This window comes from Ovis canadensis, chromosome 19, assembly GCF_042477335.2.
Source record: "Ovis canadensis isolate MfBH-ARS-UI-01 breed Bighorn chromosome 19, ARS-UI_OviCan_v2, whole genome shotgun sequence".
In the NCBI taxonomy this organism is placed as follows: domain Eukaryota; kingdom Metazoa; phylum Chordata; class Mammalia; order Artiodactyla; family Bovidae; genus Ovis; species Ovis canadensis.
In genome coordinates, this window is record NC_091263.1 from 52,085,754 (window position 1) to 52,105,831 (window position 20,078).

Consider the following 20,078-nt stretch of genomic DNA (forward strand, 5'->3'; position numbering starts at 1 on the left):
TGAACAGAGGAAACATTGTAAAAAAGATACACCGATAGGCTCCTAAGTAATTTTGATGAAACTTTGGAGGCATGACTAGTCAAAAAAAAAAAAATGCTTTTTAACCAGGTGCCCCCTCTAGGTGGACGCTGGCCTGCTGTGGAGTGGGGAGAGCCCTCCCTCCCTCATACTTTCTGAGCAAGCTTTTGTGCAGAGTACAGCTGTGAGAAGGTTTACAGCGACCCTGGTTAGACGACGGTTTCAGTGACCCATGGCGACGGAATCCTCATCGCTGCACATTTGTATTAACCTCCGTGAACCTCTCCTCTGTCTCCCTCAGGCCTCTCCGCGGATGGTGGCGCCAAGCGCCAGGAGCACCTCTCTCGGTTTTCCATGCCAGATCTCAGCAAAGACTCTGGGATGAATGTGTCCGAGAAGCTGAGCAACATGGGCACGCTGAACTCATCCATGCAGTTCCGCAGCGCCGAGTCGGTTCGCAGCCTGCTGTCAGCCCAGCAGTACCAGGAGATGGAGGGCAACCTCCACCCGCTCAGCACGCCGATCAGGTACAGAGACCTGCAGGCGCACGGAAGGATGCATCAGAGCTTTGATTTCGATGGGGGGATGGCGGGCAGCAAGCTGCCAGGGGCAGAGGGCGTGAGGATCCAGCCCATGAGTGAGCGCACACGGAGGAGAGCCAGTTCGCGCGACGACAACCGCCGCTTCCGGCCCCACCGGTCTCGGCGATCACGACGCTCTCGCTCAGACAACGCCCTCCACCTGGCCGGCGAGCGTGAGGCCCTCTCTCAGTTAAAGGAGAGACCCCCCCTGAGAGCCAGGGAGGACTATGATCAGTTCGTGCGCCAGCGGAGCTTCCAGGAGAGCCTGGGCCAGGGGTCCCGGCGGGACCTGTATGGCCGGTGCCCCCGGACCGTGTCGGACCTGGCTCTGCAGAATGCCTTTGGGGAGCGCTGGGGCCCCTACTTCGCTGAGTACGATTGGTGTTCCACCTGTTCCTCCTCCTCCGAGTCTGACAACGAGGGCTATTTCCTAGGAGAGCCCATCCCCCAGCCCGCCCACCTGCGATATGTCACCAGTGATGAGTTACTGCACAAATACAGCTCCTACGGCCTCCCCAAGTCTTCCACGCTGGGTGGCAGGGGACAGTTGCACAGCAGGAAAAGACAGAAGAGCAAAAACTGTATCATTTCGTAATCCAGTGGGGGGTCAGGGAGTGGGGGAAGATGGGAACTAAGAATGTAGATTCAGAAACTTGCACTGTTGGAAATTTTAAAGCGCTTTGGGGGTGGGGGGTTCCAGGGAGAGATGAGAGGAGCTCTCCCTTGATGGAGGCAAGGTTACCTATTGACTCCATAGGTAGTCACAGTTCTTGGCATGTTGAACATTATTTGCACATTTCACTTTGGAAACGCCGTAGGCTCAACGGAGGCCAGGGTTGGTCACCTCTTTCTCTGACCGTCTGTGTTGAGTTGCCACTGGCAAGATGGCAAAATTGTTTCCTGCTCGCTTATATATATATATACATACACACACACACACACACACACACATATACACATATATATATATAGCCTCTCTGGTTTTCTTCCTTTTAGGACCCTTTTTCCAGTAAGTAATTTGTTTATTAGCCAGGACCCCACACTAAGTTATTTACATGTCCATTGTAAATGCGATGTAAATGAGAGTTCTGATAAAATATTTTTGTATTTTGTAATATCAAAGGAATTTCTATATCGTAGGACTCAGTGGAGCCTTGCATGCACATCTAGCATTGTCTTTTGAGTAGTATTACAGGGTGGTCAAGGACCACTTTTTTTTTTTCTTTTTTTCTATACAAATTTGTTACATGTCAGTGAGACCTTTTTCAAAGGATTTTATTCAATTTGGCTTTTTGTGGCTAAAAAATATAATCACAAATTACCTGTTACACCCAAAGCATTTTATGCTCCATCCATCGTAAGGAGCCATCCTTAAGTCTGCTCCCACCCTCAGTAGAATCTCTTCTCTACAAAGTGATAGTAATTTTTTTTTTAATTTATAATTGCCAACGTAACTTCTGCCAATTAGAAAAACCAACCAGTGTCAGTCGCGTTCCGTGAGAAATGCCATCCCCGCTGGAAACACTGACGTTGCTCACCATTGATCTGTCCTGTGGGGAAAACAAAAGTGACTGTGAGTGGTGCCGTTGTGTGATGTCAGCATGACATTGTTTTGAGTGTGGCATTATTTCCTGGTGCTTGTTTCCTGGATTGTATTATCCGCTTTCCTTTACCAAGGCAGACAGAACAGCTGCCTTAGCCTGACAACCGGTTGTCCTCAGCGCAAATGAACTTCAGCTTTGGGAAATTCAGGCCAGAAAGGTTCCGAGGGGCTCTGGGAGTGACGGTGCTTTCTAGGTCGTAGGTCATACGTGGAGATGGAGGGCCGCTTCCACCCGCTCAGCACTCATGTCAGGTACACAGACCTGCAGGCGTGGAAGGATGCATCAAAGCTTTGACTTCGAGGGGATGGCAGGCAGCAAGCTGCCGGGGCCGAAGGGCGCATGAATCCAGCCCACAGATCAAGGGTAGAGGCTGAAGGGGAATATGAAGGAAAGTCAGAGCAAAGAAGAACTTCCAGAAATGAAGTATAGGAGAGGTGAGAACCACCTTTGGACACCTTCTGGTGCTGGTGGAAAACAAAACAAAACCCAGTTTAACTCATTCTATAACCAGAGTATCTGGGTTGCCTAGAAAGATTGAGCCACTCAGGAGATTTTGTGTAATGGTTCTGGAAAACAGATGTTGCCGAAAGAGGTTTCCGTTTTGAGCTTTGGGGACCGTCGGTCAGATAGAAAATGAGCTCACAAGTGAGTGTGCTTAAAGAAGACATTTAACGGTTGTGTTGTTTATAGTAAAATAAAACCTCCTACCTAGCTTCGGTTACAAGTGAAGCGCTTGCTTTAACTTCCATTCTCCCCCTTCCCTTCATGGATTGTGGATGAAATAATCCATTGGGGGACCCACCTGTAGTGAGATGTACTGTCAGTGTGGTGTACAGTGTATCTCAGTGGCCATCTGCCACGGTGAGGTGAGCGTGGTCTCTTTTCAGTATAGTAGTTAATATTTTCTAGTGTTTTTTTATGCAGAGGATGTGGAAAGTGGCTTTTTAGACACCATCCCACATGGGTCTGGGGAAGGAAGGCTGTAAAGGATGTGGAAGTGGCACTCCATTCAGGATGTATTAAAATAATTTGCTTTTCAGGTATTTATATGCCATTTGTCATTGTCACTGATGTTTTTGAAAAAAGCGATGCAAATGTTGGTTGTGGCTGTTTTCCGCATGCTTTCTTCATATCTAAATGCTTCATTAATTATCCAAGCCTCTGGAGAATTAACTCTATTAAGTTTGTATAGTGAGTTTGTAAACTGCTTGGCAAACTGATAAAGACATAATGTTTACCACCACGCTACCAACGTGGCAGGTTTCTGGTAGAAACCGGGCGAGTCGAATTTGGAGTTCTAAGTTTCTGGATTGATGAGAATAGAAAGGCATTTTGGAAAAAGAGAGACAAAAAGTAGATTATTTAACTTAGCAAATAACTGAAAATAATGTCTGTCTTCCGTGGCCTGGAATCCGAGGAAAGAAATTCTCCTAGTAAATGTTGTTTTCTTAATCTGTCCTTTTTAGAGTACCTCTTAACATTTCCCCAGTGAGGCTTTGACCACCATCAGCAGAAAGAAGAAAGTGCCCTAGACATTGGCAACTGAGCAGTATGCAAAGGGATGAGAGGAATAAGCAGTTTCAGATCTAGCCACCCAGGGAACATCCATCAGCTGAACTGGTCAGAGCTGGAGGTGTAGTGAGATATAAGTCTCAGGGTCAGACAGTCGAAAAAGCAGGATCACCTCCATCTTGTCCACCACTGCAGACGCCTCCTCCCCACCCCAGACGCAGCCAGGCACCCTGTGGAGATTGCTGGTAGAGGCCAGGTAAATCCTCATCGCAAGGATGGAACCTCCAAGGGAACGCCTGAGAGAGGGCAGGTCGTCACTGTGTTGGGAATTCTGCCTCTTAGTGATAACTTACACCTAACATCCCAGAATCCCATTCCCCAAAATTCAGCATGTTCCTTTCTGAGGCCGGATCTGATCCTTACGTGATCATCACCAGGAGCTCTTACTTAGTCAAGCTTTCCTCCACAGCTGAGGCTTGCAGTCATCTCTTCTTAGACCATAATTTCACCTTTAATAGACTGTGTTTAAAAAAGTATATCTTTTCCCTATTTATTTTCTTCTCTCATGCTTTGGTTTGGTTTTTCTTCCTACCTCTCCTCATATTGATCTTCGTATCTTTTGGATAAAACCACACTTTAGCATTCATTTCATTTCCTGTTGCTGCTCAGTTCATTGGCAACAGAACTGGCCCTTTCCCAAGTTAGAAATCAGTGACAGTTTTCTGAATGGCACTGCCAGTGCCTATCAACCTTGATATTATGAGCAAGTTTCTTAGCAGGCTGGTGGCATTCAGGTAGCCTTCCATCTGTCATAGCATTCTGGGATTTCTACCAAGTGTGAAGGTAAGTGAGGTCAGGGAAACCAGAAACATACTTCTCAGTTTTTGCCAATGTTCAAGGGTGGGGGTGGTTTTTAGAGTTGGTTGTTTGACCCTGTCCACCTATATTCACCTTTTGTCCACCCTCCGCCAGCCCCACAAACAAGCAGTTTGTCATTTCTCATATGGGAACTGAGGCTAGCTCTTTTTCTTCCCCTTGTCCCATTCTATAGGATGTTTCTTCAATACAACAAGATTATATTTTCCTCTTCTGCAATAGCTTTCTGCTTCTTGGGTACCACTAGCCATTGTTGAGTTCAGGTGGGGCTGTCTCTGCCATACCTATAATGTGGGCAGATAGAACCAGGGTACCCTTTCAGAGAGCATGGATGCAGCCTCAGAAATCTTTGCAACACCTTAGCCAGCCAGGACCAGTTGATCCGAATGGATTTGCTTTGTCTGATAACAAATCTTACTTGTGAACTGATTCTTCCTTGTGTTTCTACCCTGGACTCTCTTGCCATTTTCCCAAAACAGTTCACCAGCTATTCAGGAAGCATCATCCATAAATCACTGTGCGATGCCAATCCCTGTGCCCCTGTATTGCAGATGCTAAAGGAGGCTGACTTCTTTAGACTAAACAAAAATCTCTTTGGCCTCCTTTTCCATTTTTGGATTCTTGGCCAGTTATAAGCAATCTGTGTTTGCCATTTTGCAGAGGTAAGATAAGAGTCCGTCCTATTCTTTTCTAGTCCCACCTTCTAATAAAGAACACAAATACTTAAATTCCAAGGAGAAGTGCTCTTTGCATATTTCTCTCTAACAGAAACCAGATGCTAATGCGTAAGAAGGAGGATCTATCTTTGACAAAGGAAAGTGGACCTTGAAATCAGTCATCTGAGGATTTCATGCCAGAAGGGTTGCTATCAGCAACTGTTTAGCACCTTCAGGGCTTTGAAAAGGACTCTGCGGACAGCATTCCAGGTACAGAACTCAGCCAAGCCTCCTCTGCCAATCTTGAAGGCAGTTCCAGATTGCTGCCTCTTGAGGTATGTTTCTTAAAGCGTGAGAGACGTGGAAATGAAGAGAATTTTGTCTTGCTTCCAGTGGTCAGTCCCTTTGGCGCCTCAGCAGACACCAGAGCCTGTTTGTCTGACCACTTGGAAGTAGTCATCAAGGTTAGAGTTAAAAAAAGATTGCAATCCTTTTCCATTTTCTCAAAATAGAAGTCCCTTCAATACTCCCAGAAAGTGTGAATTACTGTTGGGGGCTATACTAGTTTATAAGCTTACTTCCTGCTTATAACTTTCCCCAGACTAGCTTTTCCCAACAGGAATCTAACATTGTGTTAGAAATTACTTCTGTGGTTTAGATACAGAATCCATGAGGGGGTAGGGGGAGTGTCTTATTCTATCCTGAGAGTTTTGAGATGTCCCTCACCCTACCAACTATTTGGCCATTGATGTTCCATAGGTCACTGACCAGGCCTTTTTAAATGTTTCAGAGAGAATTACTCAAGCCTTTCTAGTTAATTTCCATGTTTCTCCGTAAAGTATTTGGTTCTATCCTGGACCCTGACTTCGCATTCTAAGGCCTGTGGGTCCTCCTTTTTCCCTAGCAGATGAGGACCTCGACAGTTCTCCTGCTCCTAAACGCATTCTTTCCTGTACAGGATCATTTTGTCCACCTTCTGCTTTAATTCCAAGCGCGTAAACAAAACCTCAAAGGGCCTGAGAAGGTAAGGCACACCAGAGTCTGTGTTGTGTGTTGGGTGTCAAGCTATTTGTGAAGAAGGTCTGCAGTGGACCTTTGGTGTGGGCTCTGCCAGAGACTGTTGTGAACACTTTGCTTGAGATCCGTGCCCTGTGAAATGGATATGATGTTTTACTGATGTCTGTAATACATTTGTAAACTTCCAATAAAATTTGAATAAAAGAAATGTTGCCGTTCTTCTCAGTCTTCCATTACTTTCTAGGCTTTTGGAAGTCTTTGCCTTTGAGCATCTCAGCAAAAGAATAGAGAAGCTGCAGATGTCAGGAGAGGTGAGATTTGCTATGAAAGATGAACCTGATTGTTCAGATCAGGATTTCTCAACCTGGGCACTATCTGCATTTTGGTCCAGTCCATTCTTTGTGGCATAGAACCATCCTGTGTATAGTAGGATGTTTAACAATATTGCTGACCTCTACTTATAAGATGCCAATAGCACCCTGCCCCAAGTTGTGACAACTAAAAATGTTTGCTCACATCACACCCATTAGGGTATTTTTTTAAAAACGAAGAAGGAAAAAGAAAACAAGTATGGGCATGGATTGGGAGAAACCGGAACACTTTTGCACTATTGGTAAAAATATAAAGCAGTGCATCTTCTGTGGAAACAGTATGGGAGTTCCTCAAAAAAATTAAAAAACAGAACTACCATATGATCCGGCAATTCTGCTCCTGGGTATATACCCAAAATAATTGAAAACTGGGCTTCAAAGAGATAATTAGTATACCCGTGTTGATAGCATTATTCACAATAGCTAAAAGAGGCAACCCAGATGTCCGCTGATGATGAATGGATCCAAACATACAATGAATTGTTCTTCATCCTTTGAAAGGAAGAAAATTATGACACATGCTGCAACATGGATAAACTTGAGGACCCTAAGCTGGGTGAAATAAGTCAGTCACAAAACGATGTTTGTAATTCTGCCTTTATAAGCTACCTAAAGTAGTTATATTCACAGGCACAAAGTGAAAAGGTGGTTGCCTGGAGCTGATAAGAGCTCTCGGGAAGACCTTTGAGTATACATTTTCTCTTTCCAAGATGAGAATTCTGGAGATTTGTTGTAGAGCAATGTAAGTGTACTTACTGCTAAACTGTACGTTCAACAGTGGCACATTTTATGTTATCTTTATTTTACCATGATTTAAAAAAAAAATCTCCACCCTTAGCTGAGTATCCCCTGAGGACAGAAAGCGCTGCTGGTTGAGAACTACCAGTTAAAATGCTTTGTACCTTCTTAGTATCTTCATTCCTTGAGGATTCTTGAAACTGACTTCAACCCTGGGCCACACAGTTAATTTTCACTTATTAGCAGGAATTGAAAACAGCAGATGGCTGAAAATATTTGTATTTGCTTCTAAGCAAATAATAAGTGGATTGTGTGAAGAGTTCTATGCATGGCTGTTTTCTGGTTAGGATGCTATTAATACTGTCTGGGAGCCAAGACCAAAGCAGCATGTAAATTAGATTTCCCATGTCTGATTCACAACATTTGGGAGCTGCTGGATACTGCAATATTGTTTATTCATTCACTCAGCAAATGTTATTGAGAACCTGCTCTGTGCTGGGCACTTAGAAAACAGCAGTATATACAAAGCAAAGATCCCTATCCTAAAGAAGTTTGCGAACTTGGCTTTCTACTAGATGAGAAATCTGGAACAGTAAGTAGTCCCACCCACCCTAAGCATGACGACTTGGGAACTGCAGATGGGAGTTACTGTAAACCCTTCTGAGAGCCTTTGGATAAAGGCTTTAGAGATGGCAGGGACTGTGTTAGTTTTGCTCACACACCCTCCTGGGGAGCATGCCCATCAGGCAACCATGGTTTTGCTACATGAGCCCCCTCTTCCTATGCCTCAACAAAACGATAGAAATCAAGAACGGCAGCCAACCCATAATCTGTAAGTGACCTAGCACGACGTCGTAAAGTGGACCAGTCAGCTTCTCTTAAGGTAAATTAAGAAATTCCGTGTAAATTAGCACAGCCCCTATGGAATACAGTATGGAGGTTCCTCAAAAAACTAAAGATATAGCTGCCATATGATCCTACAATCGCATTCCTGGGCATATACCTGGAGAATGTTGTAATTTGAAAAGACAGATGCTCTGCAGCGTTCATTGCAGCACTGTTTATGATAGCCAAGACTTGAAACCATCCTAAATGTCCATGGGCAGAGGGATGGATGAAGGTATGGTATACACTGCTATAAAATGGATAACCAACTGTGTGGCACATGCACCTACGCTATAGCTCATGGAACTCTGCTCAAGGCTATGTGGCAGCCTGGATGGGAAGGGAGTTTGGGGGATAATGGATAAGTGTATATGTATGACTGAGTCCCTTCACTGTTCACCTGAAGCTATTACAACATTGTTAATTGGCTATACTCCACTACAAAACAAACAGTTAAAAAAAAAGAAACTGTGGTGACAATACACAAATCATAATCAAATTTTGCTACTAAAGAAAATTACAATAATGCAATTTTTAAAGGTGTGGTATCTATATAGAATAAAATATTACTCGGCCATAAGAAAGAGTGAAATAATGTCATTTGCAGCAACATGGATGGACCTAGAGATTATCATACTAAGTGAAGTAATTTAGACAAAGACAAATACCATCTAATATCACATGTGGAATCTAAACTATGACACCAACGAACTTACCTATGAAACAGACTCATCGACGTGGAGAGCAGACTTGTGGTTGCCAAGATGGAGGGCAAGATGGAGGGAGGATGGATTGGGAGTTTGGGATAGGCAGATAAAAGCTATCATATATAGAATGGATGAACAAGGTCCTATTACATAGCACAGGAAAATATATTTAGTATCCTATAATAAACCATAATGAAAAAATATGAAAAATGATGTGTGTGCGTATATATATACATATATATATACATGTATGTATGTGTAACCAAATCACTGTCTGTACAGAAAGGAACACAACATTGTGAATCAACTATACTGCAATAAAATGAAAACAAAAATTCCAGGAAGCAGTGGAGGTGAAGCTAAGAGAATGTGTCGGGAGAGTGGGCTGGTGGAGTCAGGTCAGTGCACATCACGATAAAATGAAGGATGAGGAAGGAGAAGATGAGGAAAGCAGACGAAGATGCGGAAGGCAGAAGCTCCAGCTGAGAACAGGTCCAAGAGCCAAGGTGGACATGAGCACAGAGATGTGAAATGACCCCAAGGAACTGGTCCCCGCGACTCCCTCACCTCCACACAGATGCCAGTTCCTTTCTTGGAGGTGCTGCTCTAGGATTACTGCAGGATTTTGGCCCTTCACACACTCCCTCTGTTTATGTATTGTTGCATTACATATCTGCACAAGCTGCTCTTTGCACTGAAGTGTTCCTCGCAACCCTAATTCAGCCATGAAGGATGAATTCTGAATGCCAGCTACAACACCTTTCGTTTTGCCCCACTCCCCTTTTGTTTTCAGTCCCGTCTCAACCACTTGCTAGTTGTGTCATCTTGGGAAATGTCTGCGTCCTCTCTGTTGTCTCAGGTTTTATCCAACAAACGTGAGCATAGTGGGATTGTCGTTTGGGTTTATTGGAATAATGCACATGAAGCTCTTGGCACTGTGTCTGCCATTGTAAGAGCTTGAAATATGTTAGTGGTGGTGGTGGTTAGTGCTGCTGCTATTTTTACTACTATTATCCCACCCAAAGAGAAAGGATGGCAGAAACTGGATATCATTAGTATCTTGTCTGAGAGTGTTCATTGTCTTCTAATGTAAGCATTTAATAGGTGCTGCTATTATTATTATTATCAGACACCCCAGAAAGGCCTGAATCTTGACAATAGTTAAGAAATGCCTGCAGAGTTAATAATGCAGTTAATAACCTCCCACAGAGGTTCTGATTCAGTGGATCTGGGGTCGAACCCCAGAGTCTGCTTTTAAAAGCTGCACTGGGTCTTCATTGCTGTGTGCAGGCTTTCTCTAGTTGTGATGAGCAGACTTCTCATCGTGGAGCGTGAGCTCTAGGCACACGGGCTCAGTAGTTGTGATGTTCATTCGCTAAGTCGTGTCCAACTCTTTGTGACCCCATGTACTGCAGCACACCAGGCTCCTTTGTTCTCCACTATCTCCCAGAGTGTATTCAAAATCATATCCATTGAGTCAATGATGCTACCTAACCATCTTATGCTCTGCTGCCCCAGTAGTTGGGATGCAAGGGCTTGGTGGCTCTGTGACATGCAATCTCCTGGACCAGGAATTGAACCTGAGTCCCCTGCATTGACAGATGGGTTCTTAACCACTGACCCAGCAGGGAAATCCCAGAATCTGCTCCTTCAGCATGGCCCTCCATTTCAGTCTGATGTAGCTAGGAACAGGTCTCCCAAGCCCACCCACTCCTAAAGAAGCTGAGTCACAAGCCCTTTGGTCAGGATGGGGAGATCTGAGCCTGGAGTTGAGAATCCAGTTTTGAAGGCTCTCAGGTATATTCACTCTTGCCTAGGAGTGACAGTCTTCAAACAAAGAAATTTAGTTCAACTGACTTTACTTTTTCTCAGAGGTATATGTCACTGTATATCAAAGAGATACATGGAGTGATGCACAGCATTGAAGAAGAGGGTGAGCTTGTTATGCAAAGTGTGGTCTGGCTGCTCATTACCTAAAAGCCTATACTTTAGACAATAGGTTGGTGGGAAGGAAAGTTTGCTTTATCTAGGAGTCTGGTAATAAATAGCAAGGGGAAAGGGCAGACATGTCCAAAGGCCGAATCCCACCCCCAACCTCCCCACCGACAGTCAGTGGGCAAGAGTTTTAGAGGGGAGTTTCAGGGGTGTGCAGGCAGAGGGAGGGGGCTACAGGCAGAGACAGCACCGATGAAACTGCTCATCGGTGGTTTGACCAGAGTCGTCTTGATTCAAGTACAGTTAATCTTCAGTTGCAGGGTCAGTTTGTTTCCATTTGTTTGAGGCCGTTTCTCAGAATTGTGGCAGCTTATGTCATGGCTACCGTCTGGTCATCAGGGAGTTAGTCTCTTCCACCTAGTGGGAGTTTCATTATCTACAAAACAGCTCAAAGGATATGGCCCAGAATAGTATCTGTAGTCACTGAAGAGGAACTAAAGGTTCTTGATTTTGCTTAACAAGTAAATTATTATTTTGTCTTGTTTGACTATTTTCCTTTGTGTCTGCTTTTTCTCACTTCTCTGGTTAATTTCATTCTTTGACCAAGGTTTTTGGTTTTTGTTTTCCTTTTTAACAGACACAAGACAGGCAGAGGGCATAGGGATGGGAGTGGAGAAGGACTTTAGGGTCCTGCTCTGTTTCAAGCTAATTGTAAAATGCCGTCTAACAATTAAGTTAGGATTAGAGAATTGCTACTCTCGGCTCATGTAGCCAGTGGCTTTCACAGATCAAAATTACCTAGGTAGGTTATTAAATATCCAGAGTCCCTGGCCCCATCCCTAGAAAGTCTGATTCAGCAAAACCTGGGAAACTGAATTTTTCATAGACATCTAGGGATCTGAGAAGACCTGTTAGGAAAAACTGCTCAGAGCCTCTCTCATCATTTCCTGTGAGTGAGCCCTTCTGTGCTAAATGCATGCAGCTTGTGTGACAGAGCTTCAGTCTGGAAGGGTCTCCTTCTCAAATGTTCATTCACCATATGTGTAAAGTACACAGGTTTCCTAAGGGCCCAGATTGAAAAACATCAGCCTCTTCGGAAAACCAGCGTCAGTGTCGCTTCTAACCACAGCTGAGAGAGATGTCCCGGCAAGACACCAAGAAAGGAACCTTATGAGAAGATGCAATAGAAAAATAACCAAAGACAAACACAGGTTGAAGTTTAGCCAGAAATGGTTAAGCCATTAAATGACACAGTCGTTCTCAGCAGGAGAACAGATGACTCAACAAAATACTAGCAGATACTTGTTTTCCTGCTAGGCTGGTTGATTCTGGAGATAACACAGATCATCAGGGTTGATCTGTTTTATCAGATCAGGGTTGATGGGCGGCTTTGTACCATTAACACAGAAGTTAGCAAACACAGGAGACTGTAAGTACCAGAAAGTGATCCCAATAGCTAGAGGAATTTGGACCATAAAAGGCAATTGTCTCAGGCCACATACTTTGGATTTTAGGTGGTTGAAGCTTACTTCAAAGGAACTTGAGCATAATGGAAAGAGACAGAGAATTTATTTGAAGGGGACTATGTGTCTTGAAAGAACCAAGGGCAGCCCCTTCCTGAGAACTTGGAAACTGGAAGAAGAAAGCCACAAAGACCTCAGAAAAAGAATTTTATCCCAGGTTTTAATGATCTTTTTCCCTTCATTGTCTTGATTGGCCCAACCCGGGTCACATGCTCATTCCTGGTTGAATCAACTGTTGGAGGAGATTGGGTGACTGCTTGGTGCCATCATGCTGGTCAAGTGCTAGTTCTTGTGGGTAAGGAAAGAGTTTTCAGATAGAGAAAGTCATGGGCTAGACAGACACACCAAAATGTACCTCCTGTAACAACTCTCTTAGTAAGATCCCACAGGGAAGAACCAGGATTGTTATCTATTAATTGTATTTTTAAACAGCCGGGTACACCATACTTACTGAATTGGAGCAACCATCTCAAGTGAAAGTTTCTACCATTCTCCAGACCTAGGCCTCCAATTGGCCCAGTCGTAGCCAGGTATTGCATTCAAAGAAGCACAATTCAGGAACCAAAAACTATCAATCAGTATTTCAAACCTGTACTATCTCTGAAGGAGATTATTAGGGGAAGCACACTGACTGAAGCCGCCCACCCTGGCCAGGCACCATAGTAACCATTTGCATGAGTTATTTTATGACAGGAGGTCCTGGTAAGGAACACAGAACTAACAAGCCACCACCAACCAGAAGAGTTCAGGAAAGGTCAAAAGGAAACACCACATGTCCGACCGCCTCCCAGAATCCTTCACTCTGGCATCCATCTTGGCTGAACAAGGCATGCACCACCAGGAAGGACTCACAGTCAGAATGATTGGCTAAGGACAACCCGGAAACTAATCCCATCACCGTAAAACCCAAGACCTTGAGCCACATGGCAGAGCTGTTCTCCTGGATTCCTTACCCTACTACTCTCCACCCAGGTGCCCTTTCCTAATAAAATCTCTTGTTTTGTCAGTACGTGTATCTCCTTGGACAATTCATTTCCGAGTGGTTCCCCCTTCCTGCAACAAAATGGCAAAGGAGGAGATGAATTTTTTAATGCATAGCAAGCATCTTAAAATTCTCTCTCTCCATGGCTGTCCCCTTATTATTCTGTACACGGATGCCAGCTTTTCCCACCAGTTCTGTCTCTTCCACCCTGAAACATGCCCTGTACACAGACTATTTCTGTCCAGTAGTCCCTGTTCCCTCTCCTGCTCTTTATTATACAAATCCATCAGCTACTCTGCCCTGCTTTGTTTTTTCCTTTGCTTTACTAAATATCCGAACTCCCCGCATACTCTGCAGTCTCTGATACTAGATGAATTTTTTCTCTAAAATTGCAGGACCACAGTGGTCTTTTCATCTGACTTCACTGACTGTATGAATTCCATCCAACTGGTGGCCTCAGACCAGGTAAGAGGCTGACTCTGAAAGTCACTGTATCTCTTCTTACGGTTAGGGCCCATAACCCAGGAAACCTTTATGGTCAGGCCAGGTCTCATATCTGACACTTCTCTGTCTGCAGCTCATTTTGAGTCAGAGAGATGTCCAGACATGAACACATAAGCCATGAGTGCTGGAAAGCACTGCATAGAGTGCATATGATGAAAAAACAGTAGTAAAGTCCAACCAAGTGATCATTCCACGTCACCCCCGCACACTCTGCCTTGCATCCAGCCCTTCAGACCCGCCATTCCATCCACTTAAAAACTCGTTATGTGCCTGCCTACCTTCCCTGTTCTATCTGTTCTTGACTTGCCTGACTACTCCTCATTATTCAGGGCTCAGCTTACACCTCATCCTCCAGGATGGTCCTGGCCACTTGGAAATATGTATCTCTGCCTTGGGCTCCCTGGGACTTGTGAGTTTATGCTTCCTCCCCATTTCAGCCTGTATCCCACAAGAGCCCAGGCATCCTAGCTACTTTTGCAGCCTATTCCTCTGGGGCCTAACCTATTTTTAGGCAGATTCCTAAAAATTCCTGATTGAGTACATTAAAAGGGAGAAAGGAAAACAGAGCTCAGCCTTCTACACTTGAATGTGTGCATTGCCTCCGCAGCTTCACATTCCTCCTATCTAGATGAACGCTCCTATCTTCTGGATGCTGAGTTGCTGCAGGGCCAAATTTCACTCAAAGCTCCCTGTTAGTGCCTGTGGCTGTGATCAGGTTTGCATTACTGAATTTCCTCCTAAAATTTTTTTTTTTAATAAAAACCTCTAAGCATAGTGTTTTCCAGTTTCAAAGAGTAATAATGTCCTTGGACTCCACAAGGAAGCTATCAACATTTTAAGTACTGTCAACTCAAAATGCAAAAACCCAAGTTAAAGTTCATGCCATGGAATTATAATCAGTTTATGATTTAATGAAACAATGATCACTAGGAAGTGAAGGTTTAAGAACAGGCAAATCTATATTGATCTGGAAAATGCTCCCCAGGAATAAACTTATATTAGCAAATGGGATAAATCATCATTTTTCAGTATTCTTCTTTCATGGGTCGAGTGCTAATTATATGACTGTTGTTGATTAGAAAATACGTCTGAACAAGCCTGGACAGAACCAGGGCACACTTAGTAGATAATAGAAACCTGCAAGTGAATTAGAAGTAAATGAGATGGTACAGTCCTTAATAAAAGCCCCAGTGGCAGAAGAAACACAGAGAAGGAAGCTGATGCTTTCTATCAACTTTTCTAACAAAAAGTGAATCTAGCAAAAGCAAATGTTATTCTGATTTTTCAGGTACAATCAAGTGTGCTTATTGTAAACAGGATCCCAGTGGACAGAGGTTTGCAAAGGCATACATTCAAAAGGTAGGTGATGCTACTGCCATAAGACTTTTAGAGGCATTGAAACCAATTTAATTCTTCTACAAACTAGAGTTTTCTCTCATCTCTCTTTACTGAGGTGGAAAAACAAACTTTACCCACTAAAAAAGTACAGGTGAAGAGGAAGTTTTCCTGACCTGTAAGAGAGATCAAAGGGCTCTGAAAAGTGAAAGTGAAAATCACTCAGTCATGTCTGACTCTTTGTGACCCTCACAGACTATACAGTCCATGAAATCCTCCAGGCCAGAATATTGGAGTGGGTAGCCTTTCCCTTCTCCCAGGGATCAAACCCAGGTCTCCCACATTGCAGGCGAATTCTTTACCAGCTAAGCCACAAGGGAAACAAGGGAAACCCAAGAATACTGGAGTGGGTAGCCTATCCCTTCTCCAGCAGATCTTCCTGACCCAGGAACTGAACCAGGGTCCCTTGCATTGCAGGCAGATTCTTTACCAACTGAGCTATCAGGGAAACCTGAAGGGCTCTGAAGTCAACATTAAATTCCTCTGTCCTAGAAACAGGGAGAACTATGTTCCTTTCATTTCCTAATTATTCCCAGATAGCCCAGGAAGAAAATTGTCTCATCTATTTGCAAAATCTATCCTGTAATCTCATCTATCAACTGTTTCAAAGTTGTTTTTCAGTTCTGCAGAATGATGATTCAGGGGGCATTTTGTGTAAAGAATGGGTGTGGTTGAGATGTGTGATGCTCACTCAATAGCCCTGTGTTGCCTCCTACATCCCTGCCCCTGAGCAGTGGGTGGGGTTGTGTGACTAGTACTGGTCAAAGAACTGAGGGAAAGTGGGATGTCACCCCTAGGTGTTTGCCTGCAATCTCACCACAGTGACCAGGATGCCCAGGGTGAGATGCTGAATCATTGGATGAGAGCAGACCAGATCCCTGAGTCACTGCACGGAAGACATGCTTAAGCAGCCTTGTTTCAATAAGGAATACAGCTGGCCCTTAAACAAGTTGAGGCTCCAACATGTCACCCAGTTGAAAATCTGAATATAATTTATAGTGGACTCCGGAATGTGTGGTTTCTCCATATCTATGCTTCCTCTGGACCTGAGATTCTGCATCCATAGATTCAACCTTCAATGCTATAGTACTGTAGTATTTACTACTGAAAACAAGCCGTGTATAAGTGTATCCGCATAGTCCAAACTCGAGTTGTTCAAGGGTCAACTGAACACCTTTGTTGTATTAAACTGTGGAGGTTTCAGTGTTGGTTTGTTGCTATAGCAAAACTCAGCCTACTGCAACTAATACATGGGAACCAATTTAATCCTCTCGAGAGTCCTCCTTACCTAGACTGTTTAGTCATGTGAGTTATTTCATGACCACAGGAAGTTCTGAAGGCCATAGGGCCAGTGCTTTGGTTGTTTCTCTTTTGACTTGCTTGCTTTGGTTTCATGATATTTTTTGACTGGTTACAGCCTCAGTCCACAGCAGTGGCCTTGGAGACTACAGTCTATGAGACCATAAGCTCCAAGCCAGTGCACACCTGTGTATTTTTCTCACCAGTGTATTCACACATGCTAAGCTCAGTGTGTGTACAAAGTAGGTGCCTCCCAATGATTTATTGGATGAAAAAAATAAAAGAATAAATGTAAGAATTTAATGACTCATGGAGAGATTATCCAGACTGCATGAAGCCCCCATCACCCAAAATACTGCCCTTGAAAAACTGGAAAAGACCTCCCTCTTCATACAAAGACAGAATCTGTGGGAGAAAATCACTGAGCTGGATTCGACCTCCTGTGTATTATTCTAGGATTGGGGATGCAGCAATGAATAAGTCAGATAACCTTCCTGCTCTCTTGAAGCTCTGCTTTTCTCCTGTCAAATTTTCAAGCTGAAATTTAGCCTGTGGAAAGAAAATGTTCTAATCATCTAGTTATCTAAGTTATCTAGTAAGAAAAATAAGGCATGGCAGACGGTTCAAGTCCCCCCTCAGTACGTTAACTGCTCAACCCTCCCTTTCCTAGAGCCTGTAGCTACTCACCAGTCTCCTTGCTTCACCATCGTTTCTGGGGCTCCCCCTGGAAATTCCCACCCCCCTGTTTCTTACTTAAACTGAGGAATGACCCCTACCCTCCTCCCTTGCTGAAACTCATCCTTCAGAGAAGCTATTTCCTTCTTTGGGTTTCTCTTGCTCTCTTCCTGGGTCAGCATCCCGTAGTTTCCTTTTCATCAGTGGTTTTGGGCATGGCTTGCTAGCCTGTCCTGTGTTAAGCATCTCCAGTCTGGGTCAGTACTGTGAGTGCTTTTGAAAGGGTCACTGCCTCTGCAAAGAGATGCTCCGAAGTGTCCTAGCTAAAGCCTGCACCGCAGCAGCCCCATAATCAAGAGAAAAAGTCTGCTTCCTCCATCTGGTCCTCAGAGTGTTGTCTGGGACCACGCAGAGTGGTGTCCGAGCAGTGCTATGTGCTTAGAAGGGCAGCCCAAGTGCACAGTGCCCATTACCCCTTCTGCCAGCGCTCTCTACCTCCTGACCCCCTGCCCCAACCTGGTCACCACACAGCTGTGAATACAGAGCTGGCCATCCTCAAGGGGCTGGGACAGGAGGAAATTCTCCAGCATCCAGTCCTGCCTTTGCCCCTTCTAGAGTCTCAATTGCTAGGCCAGTGTTTCGAGCAGACCCAACCTCACACATGAGGTTACACATGTTCCCCTGAAAGGAGTCTCTCACATCATCAGGGCAGCCCTCCTCCTCCTTCCAGTTCTTTGTTTTGCAAATTAATGCCATGTGCACCATCTTTCGGAGGAGGCAATGGCACCCCACTCCAATACTCTTGCCTGGAAAATCCCATGGATGGAGGAGCCTGGTGGGCTGCAGTCCATGGGGTCACTAAGAGTCGGACACGACTGAGCGACTTCGCTTTCACTTTTCACTTTCCTGCATTGGAGAAGGAAATGGCAACCCACTCCAGTGTTCTTGCCTGGAGAATCCCAGGGACGGGGGAGCCTGGTGGGCTGCTGTCTATGGGCTCACACAGAGTCGGACACGACTGAAGTGACTTAGCAGCACCATCTTTTGAATGATTTTTTTTTAAAAAAACTGAGGCAAACCCTAATGTTCATAGCAATAGCCAAGATACTATTTATGTATCATTTATAATAACTTAAATAGCTAAAATATAAAAGCAACCTAAGTATCCATCAACATTTGAATAGAGAGAAAGATGTGGCAGGATGTATGTACATATATATACAAGTGCACACACACAATGGAATAATACTCAGACATTAAAAAGAATGGAGATTTGTCCGTTGCAGCGACATGGATGGACCGGAGGGCATTATGCTTAGTGAAATAAGTCAGACAGAGAAAGACAGTAGGAAAATCAATTTGGAACCAACCCACAGATGAAGCACTTGACTGGTGCTATTCAGATGCTTCTATGGGCTTCCCCGGCTGGTGACTCTATGGCAAAGAATCCGCCTGCCAATGCAAGAGACACAGATTCAATCCTTGGGCCAAGAAGAGCCCCTGAGTAAGGAAATAGCAACCCTCTCCATTATTCCCGCCTGGGAAATCCCATGGACAGAGGAGCCTGTAGCCGTGGCTTTGGTCCATGAGGTCGCAAAAAAGTCAGACATGACTTAGCAACTAAGCAACAACAATTCCAATGCTTCTGGGGACCTAGGGTCTTTTAAAAGCAAACAATGCCCAGATTTAGACTGCTCACATTTTATATCTTGGCTCTGCCTTTTGGCAGCTGTGCATCCTTGGGCATGTTTGTCTCTCTCTATGCCCCAGGTAGAAAAAAAGATGTAACGTGCGAGGCCAAGAGCAGTTCTCCTTTGCTAAGAAGGGAAATGAAACCCAAGTGTGAATGAATAAATGAAACCCAAGTAGGCTGAGCCAAAGAAAGAGATGGGCCAACTTGGTTGACTGTGGTTACTTTTCCTTCCAGCCTGACCCCCATCAAGATCCATCTTTTTTAGGTGAAATTCATCACCCAGCTTCCAAGCCTAGAACCCGGTTCTGCTGGGGGAAGTGATGAGATTTCAAGTGGGAACAGGAGGTCCCTCTGACATGCTGCTTGAACTCCAGGCAGGACACGGTTCCATTTACTCTCCCAGTGGAACACCACATTGCTTCCTCTTGCTCTCTTCCAACAGAGACGATCTAGGGAAGGACAAGGACCAAGTAAGTAAGTAATCAAGCCTTTGGATCTGATCCATATGACATCCTACCTGTGAGCCCCAGAGAGATTCAAAGTTGGCAGTTCTGGGGCCAGTCCATATTTACACCATTTCCCGATGGCACCTTCTGACTGGTCTTTGGCAAGTACAAAAGAAAGTTTACTTTGGGACAGCCCCGGTGGTCCAGGAGTTAAGACTTGGCACTTCCTCTGCAGGGAGCACAGGTTCAATACCTGGTCAGGGGACTGAGATCCCACATGCCTCACAGTGCAGCCAAAAAAAAAAGGGACTTTCCTCTCCTAAAAACTATTGATGTTTCCAACACTATGTCTAATACCTTTAATGTCTTTTAATAATTGTTGTTGTTTAGTAGCTAAGTTGTGTTCAACTCTTTGTGACCCTATGGATGGTAGCCTGCCAGGCTTCTCTATCAATGGATCTTTCCAGGCAAGAATACTGGAGTAGGTAGACATTCACTTCTCCAGGGGATCTTCCCGATCCAGGGATCGAACCCACGTCTCCTGCATTAGCAGGCAGATTCTTTACCACTGAGCCACCCAGGAAGCACCTCCTTTTAATGATTACACTTGTACAACTGAAGTAGTCTTTAGTTGGGGACCTGGTAGAATGTCAGAGCTTTG

The 20,078-nt window shown here is 44.5% G+C and overlaps 1 protein-coding gene across 5 annotated transcripts in view; it reads left to right on the forward strand.

Annotated features, from left to right (window-relative positions):
* The window catches only part of PRICKLE2 (prickle planar cell polarity protein 2), a 352,734-nt gene extending 346,262 nt beyond the window's left edge, over nt 1-6,472 (forward strand). For all 5 annotated transcript variants that reach the window (XM_069562275.1, XM_069562276.1, XM_069562273.1 and 2 more), the window contains one exon: nt 320-6,472. In XM_069562275.1, the coding sequence (XP_069418376.1) occupies nt 320-1,194 (875 nt within the window). In that variant the 3' untranslated portion in view covers nt 1,195-6,472. The remainder of the gene's footprint in view (nt 1-319) is intronic.
* Nucleotides 6,473-20,078: the final 13,606 nt, after the last annotated feature.